The sequence below is a fragment of the Euprymna scolopes genome, chromosome 20 (assembly GCF_053919585.1).
Source record: "Euprymna scolopes isolate OS-2025 chromosome 20, ASM5391958v1, whole genome shotgun sequence".
Classification (NCBI taxonomy): Eukaryota; Metazoa; Mollusca; class Cephalopoda; order Sepiida; family Sepiolidae; genus Euprymna; species Euprymna scolopes.
The window spans coordinates 2,288,498-2,305,476 of NC_136501.1; the positions used below are offsets into that span (position 1 = coordinate 2,288,498).

Below are 16,979 nucleotides of genomic sequence, written 5' to 3' on the forward strand. Positions count from 1 at the left end.
GCTACCTCTCTGCCCTCCCCCACTTTGTCCAGTGAATAGTATATACGTTCAGAGATTACAGTGAGGATGTCTGCTGTGGAACGGGCTTGTCTAAATCCATATTGTTTGTCAATCAGAAGTTTAGCATATGTAAGGTGACGGGCTAGAGCATGGTTAACTATGGTCTCAAATATTTTGGCAAAAAGTGGGAGGAGGCTAATGGGGCGATAATTTGATGGGTCAGTTCTTTCGCCAGAATTCTTGAATACTGGTACCACAGAAGCAGTTTTCCAGCAGCTCGGAAAGCAAGATTCATTAAGGCATTTGTTGTAGAGTTTGGAGAGAACTGGAGCTACTTCGGCTGAGCACTTTTTTAATAGCACAGCTGCGATGAGATCAGGTCCACATGCTTTTGAAGTGTCAAGGTTTTTTATGATTGCATGTACCTGAGCAGGGGTGATTTTTAGATCGTCTAGCATGGCGTCTGTCCGCAAAGGAAAGTCAAGGAGGGGGTGGTTGGAAGGGTCCTGTGTGGAGTTTGAGGCAAATCGGTTAGCAAACATATTAGCCTTGTCAGTTGCTGAGCAAACAACCTCGTGATTGTTGGTTAGTGGGGGAATTGTTGATTGCCCATTATTTACTACACTGTTGTAGATTTTCCAGAAGTCATGATTTCCTATTTTTTGTGCTTCGATGCGTTTTTTAGTGGTTTCAGTAAATTCTCTCTTAGCTGTCGCTATTTCTTTCTTAATGTTACTTCTAGCTTCTATGTACTTCTGTCTGTTTGAACTGGACTTATGTTGGTTAAATCTGCGGTATGCATGCTGCCTTTGAGCAATCGCAGTTGCGCGAGTAGAGGTAAACCATTGGGGAGAGTGGGGCTTGCTATAAAATTTCCGCATGGGAACATGTGCTTCAATTGCTGTTTTGAACCATTCAGTGGTCTCATTTGCGCACTGTTCAGCAGGAAGAGAAAAAATATTCCCCCATGGGGCATCTCTGATAAGATCTCTGATGGCTTCCCAGTCAGCCTTTTTATAATACCTGGTTGTTTTGAGCACTGGCTCTTAAGTTTTGGGTCTAGAATTTAGGGTGATTTCGACCATTATCACTGCATGATCAGCGTTCCCGAGTGGGCTGTCAGCATTTGTTATACAATCCTCAAGAACTGTGGTCAGAAACAGATCTAGAAGTGATGCCTGTTGTTCTTGCTGGTCAGGGAAACGGGTTGGAAATGTAACCATTTGTGATAGGGAGTGAGATATAGCGAAGCTATGTGTTGTGCTGCCCGCTGCATCTGTGTGAGTAGAGAATCCAAGCCAGTTTTTGTGGTGAACATTAAAGTCACCAAATACATGTACTTGTGTGCTAGTGTCGAGAGAGAGTGCTGTGTCTATGCTGTCAGATACTTTGTTTATTTTGGTGCAGTCCTGGGTTGATGGAGAGCAGTAGAGAAAATAAAAGTAACTAATGTTATGTTGCATGTTTAGTCTAAAGCACATAAAGGCTTGATCGTCCGTTCTAGGTTTGTTTCTCTAGTCATGGGGAGGGTGTTACGAATGTAGACTCCAAGTCCGTGCATATGTCTGTCAGTCCTTACGGCAGAGTGGGAGATAGCCAGGCATGTTAAAGTAGTTAGAGGGGATGGAGGAGTGTAGGTTAGTCTCACTTAGTGCTAAGATATCCGGGGTATTTGTTAGGAGAAATGCTTCAACATCATTTAAATTAGTTCTAAGCCCACGGATGTTAGTGAATGAAAGCCTCAAGGGAGGAGGCAAGTTGGATTTGTTGATTCCTAGGCCTGGTTTAAGCTTATTTTTTGATTGTACTGTCATCATGTTTTTAAAGAGTTTCAGTTAGGTAAGGGGGAGCTGAACAAGAGGTTATGCAGGGTATCAGACATGCAAAACAAGTAGACCATTAGCTGACCTTTCTTCAACTAGGACATGGCACTACAAACAGCCCAATATTATACAACTGTTGATTGAGCAGTCGCTCTAAGCGCTACCAAAGAGGGCGCCTGTACTACCAGTCAGAAACAGCAGCCAGGAACTGTCAATCAGGTACCCTCAACCCATCAGAAGGTCACCCCAATCTAATTGCACTGGCATGTGTGGTACTCAAGCACTCCCAAGTGCCCAGTTTTATGAGGTGGGATGTGTCGGGAGTGGGGGAACGGCATTCATTGCCCTAGACAAGAAACAAGATCTACCACTAAGTGTTTTGTCGATTCTCTGTGATAGTGTCTCTGTGCCTGATTAATAGGCATAGAAGGAGTATGCAAGCCGGGCGATAGACAGAGCCTATCTACTCCTTAAGCAATTTAGGTTTGCAGGCCGGTAATTTGTTTGAGTCACCAGCTCTAGGAAGGTTGTCATCCAAGACTGGAGAGGCCTCCCTCCCCTTAGGTTTAGTTTCAGAATTTTCTTTCTCCTAGACAGGTGATCTGGGAAGATCTACTGGGTCCATCAGCCCTGAGAGGGTTTGCTCTGCGCCTGGGTTCTAATCCAGGTATTTCTGTGACCCCGCGTGGTTAGTTAATGTTACAGGGTTAGTTTGTAGAGGTTATATATCTAATGAATAGTTACACTCCTCAAAGTGATTTAGGGACATGCAGTGGAAGCAGTTATGTGAGCAGGCTTGTTAGAAAAGTGTTAGTGTGGATTAAGACTTTTACCTTTAGGTTTTTCCATTTTTTTTTAAACTTTATGTTAGTTTAGGTACAGGATAACGTTATAGTGTGAGTAGGTATGAGGAATTGAGCTAAGAATTTTGCCCAGTCACTGTATATTTAGATTTAGGAGGGTTAAGATGTAGGTGCAGTACAGTAAGGGTATAACTGGAGGTACATTTTAAGTCATGGTGTATTCCGTATGTATGATTAAGTAAATAGATATTTGGGCACTTTTTCAGTTGTGTTAGTGTTTCTACTATTATTATAATCAATGGGATAGTATCGTAGTAATCGTTAGTATTGGAGATTTGATAAAGTGTCATTACTTAAGGGGGCGGTTCATCAGGAATTTGTTTGTGTTGGACTTGAAGACATCCAAGTTGAAGTCAGGAGGGAAACAGGCAAGCGGCAGAGAGTTCCACAGGTGTGCAGTTCTAAGAAAGAAGCTTTGTTCATGGAATCTACGTTTTGATTTAGGCACAGATAAAGATTGGGGAAAATTATTGATAGTTGTTTCAGCTAGTCGGGTTTTTTTCATGAAAGATTGGCGAGGGGGGACCAGACAATGGAGCTCAGATGAGCATTTGCCATGGAAGTAATAAAACAAAGACAGGCTCGCAACGTCTCTTCTGTGTGAGAGAGGTTGCAGAGAAGAGAAAAGGGCATCCCCCACCAAACCACAAAGTCTATTTTGTACTCTGTCAAGGCAGGATAGGCTGTTTTTAGCAGCTCCTACCCAGATGTGGCAGAAGTACTCCATCCTTGGACGTACTTGGCTTTTATATAGATAGAGAATTGCATCATTAGTAAGATATCTTCTGGAGCGGTAGAAGGATCCCACCATTTTCCCAGTGACCTTGGCCACAGACTTGATGTATGTGTTCCATTTCAGATCAGGAGTAAAGGTCAAACCCACAAGCTTATCAAAACATGGGGCCTCCCCTAGACGAGAGCCATCCAGTTCAATTGATGCCAGATATATATATATATATATATATATATATATATATATATATATATATATGCTCCCCATTTTGGGGTATCAAATTGGTAAAAGAGAAAATTATTCCCAACTCGCATGTAGGTAAAAATGCACTTTCATATAAATAATTGAATTTATTCAAAAGTATCACAAACAAAAACAAATAACATCTAAACAATCAAATGTATAAACACATCAATAAACACATCCCCTCATGTTATACAGAACCTCATTATATGCCAGAACTACATGAGGGTTGCCAACATCCTTAGTGAAAGTGTTACTATTGAAGGCACTGAATTCAAACCTGGCACATCCAGGCAGTCCAAGTCACTAACCACTCAGCATTTGAAAGTTTATTTCTGTACATTGCTTGAACAATCTTTATCAACCATTCATTTGTCTATAATTTATGCAAAGCCTATCAGACCACCTTCGTTGGCATTCTGTCAAAGTTTACTCCTGATCCACAAAAAAAAGAAAATATAGGTTCTTCTCTTTACTAAGGAATCTCTTTTACATTTGTCACAGTATAAGTATATCAGACTATGCTCAGGCACAAAACCAAAGTATTTTTACATTTGTCACAGTATAAGTATATCAGACTATGCTCAGGCACAAAACCAAAGTATTTTTACATTTGTCACAGTATAAGTATATCAGAGTATGCTCAGGCACAAAACCAAAGTATTTTTACATTTGTCACAGTATAAGTATATCAGACTATGCTCAGGCACAAAACCAAAGTATTTTTACATTTGTCACAGTATAAGTATATCAGACTATGCTCAGGCACAAAACCAAAGTATTTTTACATTTGTCACAGTATAAGTATATCAGAGTATGCTCAGGCACAAAACCAAAGTATTTTTACATTTGTCACAGTATAAGTATATCAGACTATGCTCAGGCACAAAACCAAAGTATTTTTACATTTGTCACAGTATAAGTATATCAGACTATGCTCAGGCACAAAACCAAAGTATTTTTACATTTGTCACAGTATAAGTATATCAGACTATGCTCAGGCACAAAACCAAAGTATTTTTACATTTGTCACAGTATAAGTATATCAGACTATGCTCAGGCACAAAACCAAAGTATTTTTACATTTGTCACAGTATAAGTATATCAGACTATGCTCAGGCACAAAACCAAAGTATTTTTACATTTGTCACAGTATAAGTATATCAGACTATGCTCAGGCACAAAACCAAAGTATTTTTACATTTGTCACAGTATAAGTATATCAGACTATGCTCAGGCACAAAACCAAAGTATTTTTACATTTGTCACAGTATAAGTATATCAGACTATGCTCAGGCACAAAACCAAAGTATTTTTACATTTGTCACAGTATAAGTATATCAGACTATGCTCAGGCACAAAACCAAAGTATTTTTACATTTGTCACAGTATAAGTATATCAGACTATGCTCAGGCACAAAACCAAAGTATTTTTACATTTGTCACAGTATAAGTATATCAGACTATGCTCAGGCACAAAACCAAAGTATTTTTACATTTGTCACAGTATAAGTATATCAGACTATGCTCAGGCACAAAACCAAAGTATTTTTACATTTGTCACAGTATAAGTATATCAGACTATGCTCAGGCACAAAACCAAAGTATTTTTACATTTGTCACAGTATAAGTATATCAGACTATGCTCAGGCACAAAACCAAAGTATTTTTACATTTGTCACAGTATAAGTATATCAGACTATGCTCAGGCACAAAACCAAAGTATTTTTACATTTGTCACAGTATAAGTATATCAGACTATGCTCAGGCACAAAACCAAAGTATTTTTACATTTGTCACAGTATAAGTATATCAGACTATGCTCAGGCACAAAACCAAAGTATTTTTACATTTGTCACAGTATAAGTATATCAGACTATGCTCAGGCACAAAACCAAAGTATTTTTACATTTGTCACAGTATAAGTATATCAGACTATGCTCAGGCACAAAACCAAAGTATTTTTACATTTGTCACAGTATAAGTATATCAGAGTATGCTCAGGCACAAAACCAAAGTATTTTTACATTTGTCACAGTATAAGTATATCAGACTATGCTCAGGCACAAAACCAAAGTATTTTTACATTTGTCACAGTATAAGTATATCAGACTATGCTCAGGCACAAAACCAAAGTATTTTTACATTTGTCACAGTATAAGTATATCAGACTATGCTCAGGCACAAAACCAAAGTATTTTTACATTTGTCACAGTATAAGTATATCAGACTATGCTCAGGCACAAAACCAAAGTATTTTTACATTTGTCACAGTATAAGTATATCAGACTATGCTCAGGCACAAAACCAAAGTATTTTTACATTTGTCACAGTATAAGTATATCAGACTATGCTCAGGCACAAAACCAAAGTATTTTTACATTTGTCACAGTATAAGTATATCAGACTATGCTCAGGCACAAAACCAAAGTATTTTTACATTTGTCACAGTATAAGTATATCAGACTATGCTCAGGCACAAAACCAAAGTATTTTTACATTTGTCACAGTATAAGTATATCAGACTATGCTCAGGCACAAAACCAAAGTATTTTTACATTTGTCACAGTATAAGTATATCAGACTATGCTCAGGCACAAAACCAAAGTATTTTTACATTTGTCACAGTATAAGTATATCAGACTATGCTCAGGCACAAAACCAAAGTATTTTTACATTTGTCACAGTATAAGTATATCAGACTATGCTCAGGCACAAAACCAAAGTATTTTTACATTTGTCACAGTATAAGTATATCAGACTATGCTCAGGCAATATTATTCCCCCCTCTCAGTTTTAGGAGCCGATGCATTAATTTAAGCTAGTTCGTCCACTTTACTTTTGTAGCAGTTAACAGATTGTAGTTTTTGGAGATAAGCTCTTCTGTCCAGATTAGATTTGTCAAGTTTCTGATAATTTCACTGTCCATTTCACTCGCAGCCATCAACATTTCAGCAACGAAGCTTGAAGGACCTTAAGCCTTTCTTTATCCTTTTCACAGTCTCTTGTATCATTTCTTTCTCAATTCTTATAGCTGGACCAGATGCTTCTTCTGCAACTTCTAGTTTTTCTTAGTTCCATGGAAACTCAGTAATTTTTCATAATGCCATTTCCAAACATCTTTCTTGTCCTCTCATCCTAGAATAGAATTAAAAAAAAAAAAAAACTTATATCAAGATCGAACACATTTTCTTGTCGAACTCGGGAATTTGCTTGAAATTTCAAAAGGAACCCTTTATTAAATACATGGAGTAAAATTTTTAATTTGTGTTTTAGCGATAATATTATGAGGTTTCTATTCAAGCCAGATTCAAAGACCATATAACGATCTCCTTGACAACCATCGGTCCCAACATTTGTGTGCCATAGTTTTCTCTTTATCTTCATCTCTTATTCTGGCTATGTCGTCTATCGCACTGAAGATTGCTGAGGGCACAAGTACTGGTTTATAAGTATACAAAAAACAAAATAATGCAGACTTACAAGACAAAAAATACCAACTCTGATGTATTTTAACTCCTTAGTAATTGACATATGTATATGTGTGTGTGTGTGTTTCTGGGGCCCCAGTGCTAGTATTCACATTTTAGTTAAGCTCCAATCTTTCAAATACAGAATCTCATCTTAAGACTACATCCGTCATATACTCATTTCGGACTGCATGTCCCGTCATATTTATCTGCATCACCTCCATAATTAGTCAGTAGCAATGACTATTCCCACTCGCTGTCTCTGCTACTCTCAGCTAACCCTAACCCAAAAAATATCAAACTGTGAGGTGATATCCTGTCTAGACCAGTTATTTCATTTCCTTATTTTCTGAGTCATTTTCCTAACATTCTCTAGGGTCTTGGCTACAGGGGTTGGGGGAATAGTCCATAATATCGTAATACATTTTATTTGTCCATTCCCGGACAACACCAGATGTGACTGCCAGTAATCTTATATCATAACTGCTTTATAAGATACAAGTTTAGTAAAAAATATTTTGTTGTTTGCATAAAATAATGCATTTTCACTAAAATTAAAAAACATTAGTTCATTATATTCTGTGATTGTTAATTGATAAATACTGAAAATTTCATTAAAATTCGTTCATTTTCGGGAGTTTGTTTGATTTTTAAATGAAAGGAATGGCCAGAATATTTTTACATTTTAAGGCTTGACCATTCATTATCTACGTACCTAAAATATCCATAAAATGCAAAAAGATTTTATTTAATTTTAATATTGAAAATTAAAAAAAAAAAAGGAAAATATTAATAGTAGATTGCATAAGTACACATAGGTTCTCTTTCATTCCTGGACAACACCAGGTGTGTCTGCCAATACATAGAAACCTATATCATAGTTAAAACATTCGTTTTAACTGTGATATACTTACAAATCATAGTTTTTAGATTTTTTTCAACTGACCCTCATATCTGCGATACTCGCCCAGAATTTTGGAAGTGCAAGAAACCGAAATCTTATCTGATTGCAATGCTCGTTAAATGCAGTTAAAATCGTGACAGTTTGACCTTGAAGTCGACAACTAAATGACCATTAGTTGTAACAGCTTCCAGCAGATGAAAACTCGTGTTGATAAGATAATGCAATCACTGTCTACAAATTTGTATACAAAAAAGACTTTCAACTCTTAAAGGACTTTTAAAATATAGAATTTTTGAGATGGAGATTGATATTTCATATTATTTTGAATATTCGGACTACTATTTTCGCAACGTTTTGGTCAATCTAACCTCTGACCTTCTTCAGGTATATCTTGTCAATCTCTGGAATTTGCATGGAATTTCGAATGGAACCAATTATATAATCATGGGAGTAGCTTGTTCTCGTTTCGTTAGCCATAACTGGGTGGAAGTCTTAAATAATTTGCAATTGTATTTTGAGTGCCATCCACACCGAGGATTGAACCTTTAACCTCCAAGACATTACTGTTAGAATGATTAGATATTTTTGCTAAATTAAATTTCGAAGAAAGATATAACGAAAAGAGATGGATTTGCCAGATATGGGTTGATATCGGTATGCTGGTCCTTTGAAAGTTGAAAGACTGCCCCAAAACCATGATGAGCGATAGAATTTTGTTCTCAAGCATGTGGCGAAGCGCTAGAGTATGCACATAATCATAAAAAACAACAAATTTTTAATCATAACAAAAACTATGTATAAATCATTAACTATTTCTCATAACAAACTGCCCAGCATCTGTTTTATTTGGATTCTTTGGACTACGGTTCTCATTTTGTTTTATTTTCATATTTCGATCAATGTAACCTCCGACCTTCTTCAGGTGTATCTTGTAAAACTCAAGAATGTTTCTGTCAGACTCGGGAATTCGGTATGCTATAGAATTTAATACAATATGGGAAATCTTAATTATAAATAATAGATAATATGTACAGTAAAAAAATAACAATTATACACTCATGAGCAAAAAAAAAAAAAAATGGACCAAAAGTGAAAGAAGGATGAAATGGATTTTTCAATATTTTTCCAAGAATTTTTGTTAATTTTAACTGAAAATTTCTATTTTGCAGATCATTATTATTATAGCATATAATAATAAGTGGAAAAATTAATCCTGAATATGGTAGGACCGCATCTTGGCGAGATTATAAAAAACCAAATTGCAAGATTAAGGCAGTCCAAAATGACTTACAAGCAAATTTTTGATATTTTAAGAAAAGAAAAAGTGAAAACATCTCTTTCTGTAGTGAAGTGAATTGGTCAAAGGTTCGTAGTCGAATGCTTGGTAAAAGGAAAATCTTGATCTGGTTGCCCTAGAGCATTCACTTTGAAGGACAACCACAGGCTTAAATTAACTGTTTTGAAGGATTGAAAGAAAACTTATGTGAACCAGAGCAAAGAATTCAAAACAGGGGCTGGAAATTCTTTTTCTAGATATACAATATCTAGATGAATGAAAGAAATGGGATTTTCTTCTAAAAGGTGTGCAAAGAAGCCATTTTTATCTAAAAAGAACATCAGTGATAGAAAGAGATTTTTCTCGTATTATGGCAAGAAAGATACAGACTGGTTCAGGAATGTTTTCTGGTTAGATGAATTAAGATTTTGTCTTGTTACTGATGCTCCCGAATGGTGCAATCAAAGAAATGGAGAAAGATTTTCACCAAGTTGCATAAAAACGACAGTTAAACACAGGAATGGAGAGATAATGGTATGAGGAACTTTTACTGCAGCAGAAGTTGGGGAACTTATTAGATGTGAGAAGTTAATCAATGCAAAGGAATACATTCGAATATTAGAAACAGGACTGTCACCAAGTATCCAGAAGCTGGGAATATCTCAGAACATTATTTTTCAACACGATAATGCCCCTGCACATACTGCTAAAGTCACAAAAAATTGGTTTTCTGATAATTCAATTAATGTGATATTTTGGCCAGGTCAAAGCCCCAATTTAAACCCAATCAATAATATCTCGTGCATTGGATGAAAGAACTTTTTCAAACAATGACAAACTGTGGGAAGCTGTGCAAAGCAAATGGAATAGCATCGCCTCTTCACAGTGTTCCACTTTGGTTGAGAGCATGTCTAAAAGGATTGATCTTTTAAATAAATCAAAAGGGAATGCGATTCCATCCTAAGCATTTATTAAAGTAAATGTCTTGTTCTGTGTTATTAGTCACGTTTAAGTTTCCTTGTTCAGTTGTTCTTTGTTCAATATAGTTTTTAGTGCAATAAAATGTATAAAATTTGTTTGGCTCATTTTTTTTTTTTTTTCTCACGAGTAGTAATAATAATTAGTAATAGTAATTATCTACAACTAGAAATAAAATAGGTTTAAGGCTTCCAAAATTCGTACTCGGACCCGTGTCGCAGTGGTTAGAGTACTTGGAAAAATCCATTGTAAAAGTGATATTCTTCTAATGGTTGATGGTTCGATTCTCAGAAAAATATTTGTGAATTACTTAGGACCTCTATTCAGTCATGGCTGACAGAACAAGAGCATGCTACCACCGTGAAGTAACTAAAGGGTTCTATTCGAAATTCTGTCCAAATTTCCGAGTTAGACAAGATAGACCTGAAGAAGGTCGGAGTTTATATTGAGGGAAACGTTGTGAAAATGACACTCAAGATGAGAACAATCGTCCAAAGAATCCAAACACAAATAACCGATCCTTATCTCAAAGATTCAGAAACGTAATGCCCCACATCCGTATTGACACGTGATAAGTTTTCAACTGTAATTAATTCAAATTCAATCGTTCTACTGTAATCATGTTGTTCTACTGTTGGGAAAAGGTATGAACCTACAATTTCTGCCCCCACAACAACTTGTATTTATATACAATAAATTAAACTAAATAATAGCTGGTTGCACCCTTTCTTGCATATGAATTAGTCGACTTTCTTGAATATTTGCATACAAGGGATAAAAAGAATATTCAATGCTTCTGCTCATGCTCAAGAGACAATGGATACCCCCTGTAAGGGTAGATGCACCCATAATTGTAAGATAAGGGTTGCGTGATTCCCCAATCGCACGTCTCCTGAATCGCCACTGCTTTAGTTCCGTAGCAAGTAGAAGTGCTAGACAACTGGAAACAAATGCCGAGATAAGCGGAGAGCACATACAGCGCCTGGAATTCCCAAATCGTCACCCATTTTAGTACTGACCAGGCTTAATGTTGCTTAACTTCAGTTACCGTTAGGTCATCGATCTGTCAACATGATTATGATGTATGAAAAGAATCAAAAGAAGGATATTACATAAAAAAATCTCCCTATTCATATGAACTTGCTTCATCTGACTTTTTTATTCCCCCCAATCTCAAAAGAATAATTAAGGAACCTCGTTTAGAAGATTTGAAGGCCATGAACTTTGGATAGTGACGTGGCATTTAGACTCGGAGGAGGATTACTTTAAATTGTTTTATAGAATTTAAATAAATTGTTTCTGACATCAGTTTCATTATTTTCAGACCTACATCATCATCATCATAATCATCTGTTCAAAGTCCATTTTATTTGCTGGCATGTGTTGGATGGCTTTTAGAAATCAACTTCCAAACTAACCTATCTCTAACCTGATCTTTATTTATCCCCTTTTCTTTCTAGTACATTCTTATCACTTCCGCACATACCTCTCTATATTATCCAGCCTCTTCTGCACATATCTCTCTATATTATCCAGGTTTAATCCTCCTCTGAGGTCATCAGATCTAAACTTGTCTTTAAAATTGGCATTATGCATCCATTGTATCATTTATATATATTTTTTTCCCCATGCAACACAGGTCCTCAACTCTCACAGGACAGTTTCCATTTCCATACAACATCAAACTGCATACACATATCCACTTAACAACAGTTGCCTTCCTCGTCTGAAATTGAAAGAAACATTTTGTGACAATTCCGTTAATCTCATAGAAGATTAAGAATGATTAATTCTTTAATTCTATTTATTGAACTCCTAAATTTCTATTTTCTTCTTCTTCTTCACAGCTAATGACCTGATTTCTTGGCTAATGATGAAGCTACAAATTCAGGATGAGAGCGAAGCTCAACATTTAGCCAGTCTTCTCTGTCATTATGGTTACATTTTTCCCATAACCGATTCAAAGTCACTCGTAGTCAAAGAAGATGGCGCATTTTACCGTTTTCAGGTAAGTAATGTGTTCTTTTTTTTTTTCTTTGCATTCATTGACTTAGGCACAAACCAATGTTTTTTATTTTTTATTTCATCATTAAAATAAGAGAATTAACAGATTTAAATGAAAGTCAGAGTGAGATGAAGGGTGAAAATTTTGTTATTTCGCTAAGAATCATCCAATGTTAAATAAATGAATTTCATAAAGAATGCAAGTTTCTAAGTTTGACATTTTGAAAAAAAAAAAAAAGGTGAAAATCTGAGAAGAAATCTAAGATTGTATCCAGATTAACATAAATGGTCTTTTTAATAGATTGGTGAGCCAGAAATATCCTGCTTAGAACCATGCTAGTCATCTCGGTCATGCATTATGTTTGCAAGACAGACACTAAATGCTGATCCAAGTCGTAGAAATAAGATGCCTCGGAAGACTTCTTGGCATCTCATACAAGGAGCATGTCACCAACAATGAAGACAACAGAAAAACCTACTGACCATGGTAAAAGAGGAAACTCAGATGGTATGGGCACATAATATGCTAAGAAGAGATGTGCCAACAATGTTCTTAATTGAACAGGAAAAAGCTTTAATGTTACTCAGCTGGTCCACTGTTCAGCCATTATGCAGTGCCCCTAACACCCTAGTGGCTTACATAACCAGTAACAGTAACTGTTGGAAATAATTCCATATAAATTTTCTAACATTTAAATTGGAAGTGGGAAGAGTGAAACATATATGAACACTGCAGAAACGTTCCATGATTTTAATATTTCAGACGGAATTTAAGATTGGATACACATATATATATTCCAGGTGGAAAGATATCCAAAAATTAAGAATAATTGAATTTCAACAAGAGTCGTTATATATATATAAACTGCGTCAATCGCTTTATTGCAGATTAGCAAAATATCAATATTTCACAAAATATATGTCACAACAAAATGAAAATTATCGCATCAAACGACTGCTTTAAGGTTAGTTATTTCCAAAAATTTTATTCAAATTCATGCGATATTCACAAAGTTATGATATTTTATTCTTTATCATGGAATTTCCACTGTCCATCACTTTATTGCAGGTCTTTTAAAATGTTGTTTTAGCAGTTAACAAACTATTTACTATAAGCGGATCAATGCCCGGAGCCAAAGTGATTCGGGCCACACTGACCAATCGGTTGGCAGGGCACATTGATTTGAGCTGTCCCCTTAAGGACTATTTTTAGCCCTTTGGGATCTCAGCTGCGATCGCCAGAGAGACGCCAGCAAGCGACCTATACAGACCTCTCTCACTCACCCTTCCCACTGCTACTTGTTGACGACTGCAGTCTGATGGCAGACGACACCTTCAAACAGACATTTACACTTTCTTTCTTTCTCTTCAGTCTGAGATACAATCTCGCCTTTTCTAAATAAACCCTTTATTATTGTTTTGTTAAAAGCAATGTCGTTTGGCCTTGTGTTTATTTAAGTAATTATTAGGAGAGAAATGCACATTTCCCTCTTATACCATGACCCATAAATAAGAAAGTTGTATTTTCTTTTGTAAATAAATAGAAAAAAGGGTTTTAATATGAATATAAAAAAAATAAATCAACACAAAAAAAATAAATAAATAAATTATAGGAGTATAGATTATTGCGAATGATTTCCTAATTTGCATAAAAATAAACACGTTACTCCCTCCCTCTTAATATATATGCCCCTAAATAACTGACCTTCTCATCAAAAAAAAAAAAAAAACCCACATAAGACGGGCAAAACGTCGAACTTCTAGATCTTTCCACCTCTATTTTTAAAACCATATGGTCGGATTTTGACCCCTTTTTATAATCATAACCTATTATTATATAAAACTTGTTACATAAGTCATAATTATATAAACCTCATTGGAAAAAGAGATTCAGCCTCTCTCTTCCTCTGACAACCTTTCTTAGAATATCAGTTTTGTTTATTAGAAGCTATCTCGTGTGATCGTACATCTTGTGTACATTACACCGTGTGTTGCTCATCAGACTAAAGTGCTTTAAACCAATGCATTTCCAAATGTACACAACAACTTCAATAACATTGGACAGTTGTAATAAACAATGCTAGCATTATTCTAAGCAAACCCAAACTTGAAGATGGTAGCATACTTACTTAATGTAGAAGTCGAAAATTCCTGTATTATGTTTTCTTTTGAACTATTGTCTTGTAAGAATTTCATGCTGGTAGGTTGAAAGATTTTGTTTTGCATTTTAAAAACTGTTCTAAAAGGTTATTAATCTCTTTCAACTTAACAAAATTTTTATCCAGTTTTTATAACATTTAAAGAGTGTGTGTGTATATATATATATATATATATATATATATATATATATATGTATGTGTGTAGTCATCGACACACAGTCCTGTTTCGTTGTATCACAACTCATCAATGCCACTAGACTAGCACCTCTTCCAAGCCGACGAGGATTGAATCCAGAGCCATCGCGTTGACAGTCAGCAGTTCTATCAATCGACCCACGAGCGCTGCGCCCATAATAAATAATCTTTCCAAATTTCTATTTAAACAAACATCCACCACTTTTACATTTATATTTTATTCGTGTAAAACATCTTCAAATTCAATGTCACAGTCAAAAACACATTGAATTTGAATATGTTTTTCTTCATAGAATTGTCTGAAGAGTTTGCTCCATTCAAAAATACAAGAATAAAACATTTTTACTGTTTGTTGAAGATTGCTAAGAAACAGAGCTGTAACATATATTCTTATGAGAAAATAAAAGAACATGTTTTTAAAAAAATTGTGAATTGAATTTAAAAAAAATATATATATATATTAGTGGCCTAGCAAGGCCACAAGGGAGACAACCGAAGCAGCAAAACCAAAGCTGCCTGTCAGAACACACACACACACACACACACACACATATATATATATATATATATATATATATATATATATATATATGGAAACATAAATCGTAAAATTGCCAACTCATCAATGAAACATCCGTAATGGAAAAAATCCAGGAAATAAACGAAGGTTATAAAAAGAAAACGTGACTGTTTTATTTTTCAACAAAATTTTGCACTATATATATATATATATATATATATATATATATATATAAATAATCTAGACAAATTTGGGCATATTTTATTGTTTTAAAAATATAGGTTCTTTTTTACCAGTTGTCATAAAATTTTAACCATAGAATAGTATTATAATTTTCCCAATGCCTGCTAATTTTTATGTAGTTTTGTCCCATAGAACCAAAGACATCAGCATTTCAATATTCAATTTGTCTACGAGTATAGATATATCCATACATAGATATACCACCTTTTTTTGGCAATTTTATAAGTTACAAATCTCGGCGACTATTGATCAGAATTTAATAAATGAAGGCTCGTTAGAAAGGTAATGACCTGAATTATGTAGTGGGCTATGTGACATTAAAAGTTAACTCTGCTGCTTCTATTTGACCTAATTATTGAGGTCAAATAGAAGTCACGCAGTTAACTTGGGTTTGTTTACCCAAGATTTTTCCCCAACGGATGTTGGGGAGGGGGCCCCATTGTCCAGATTGATTAGCACTTGTCTTATATGAGAGGAGTTTGTCCCCACATTTGATCAAAGCTGATTGCTTCCAGACGTTTCCCGGTGCGATGCCGAGAACATTGTTAACTTTGAATTAGTTTCGCTTTTTATACGAAAAAGCCCAAATCAACACACGAGAAGCCAAAATAGCAATAATTTTGTAAAAATCGACGTAAATAAATCTATACGGTACACGCGTTCTCAAATCCTAGATATTATTATCTACGGCATATATAAATACGTCTAAGCGATCGTTGCCCCCCCCCCCATGACCATGTGCGAGAAAAGCCTTTGCGAGACATACACGAGATGATCACACACATTTTGCCTTTTCTATATATAGATTAACATAAAATGAGCACCCACTTTATGGCCACCTTTTTTTAGGGGTGGTGTTTATTGTGGCTTGGTAAACCAACACAAAATCTACCTTAAAAAACTTGTTTTCTATAACTTTTTAGGTGTGCTCAAAGTGAATATCACATTTCAATTTTCCGCAAATAAGTATTTTTTCCGGGTATTAAGCAAAAATATACTTGTGCTTGCTCATACAACAATGGCCAGCACTTATCGCACAAAGAATTACATTGCTTAATACCCGGAAAAATACTTGCTTGCAGAAAATTTAAATGTGATATTCGTTTTCAGCACACCCTAAAACCAAACAAGTTTTTTAAAATAGATTTTGTATTGGTCTACCATGCCACAATTACCAAATAAACACCATCCCTAAAAAAAAAAATAACAGACGCATCCCCTTCTCAAAAAAAGGTAGCTATTAAGTGGGTGTCCATTTTGTGTTAAATTAATATAGAAAAGTGATCCCCCACTATTAATTAAATTAAAATTATAAATTCTTTTCTTCATATCTTAGAGACTACTCATTTCCTGGGATTTTAACTGTTATTTTCGTTTTCAGCACCCTCAAAAACCTTTAATAGTGGTAATTTTAAAGGATTTTTTGTGGGTGGAAAGATACTGCACCTTTACCAATACTTCAATCATAGTCATTTGTTTTCCTAGTTTTGCATATGAATTACAAAATATCTGATATTTCCCCAAAACCTCTGGCCTTGATGGAGGGGAGACTAAAACTTGCTATGGTT

At 35.3% G+C, this 16,979-nt stretch overlaps 1 protein-coding gene across 1 annotated transcript in view; it reads left to right on the plus strand.

Moving 5' to 3' along the window:
* The window catches only part of LOC145241291 (regulator of G-protein signaling 7-like), a gene marked incomplete in the record, with an annotated part of 531,541 nt that overhangs the window by 315,336 nt on the left and 199,226 nt on the right, over positions 1–16,979 (plus strand). Inside the window, 1 exon segment of the mRNA XM_080104037.1 lies at positions 12,138–12,298. Within this exon segment, the coding sequence (XP_079960163.1) occupies positions 12,138–12,298 (161 nt within the window).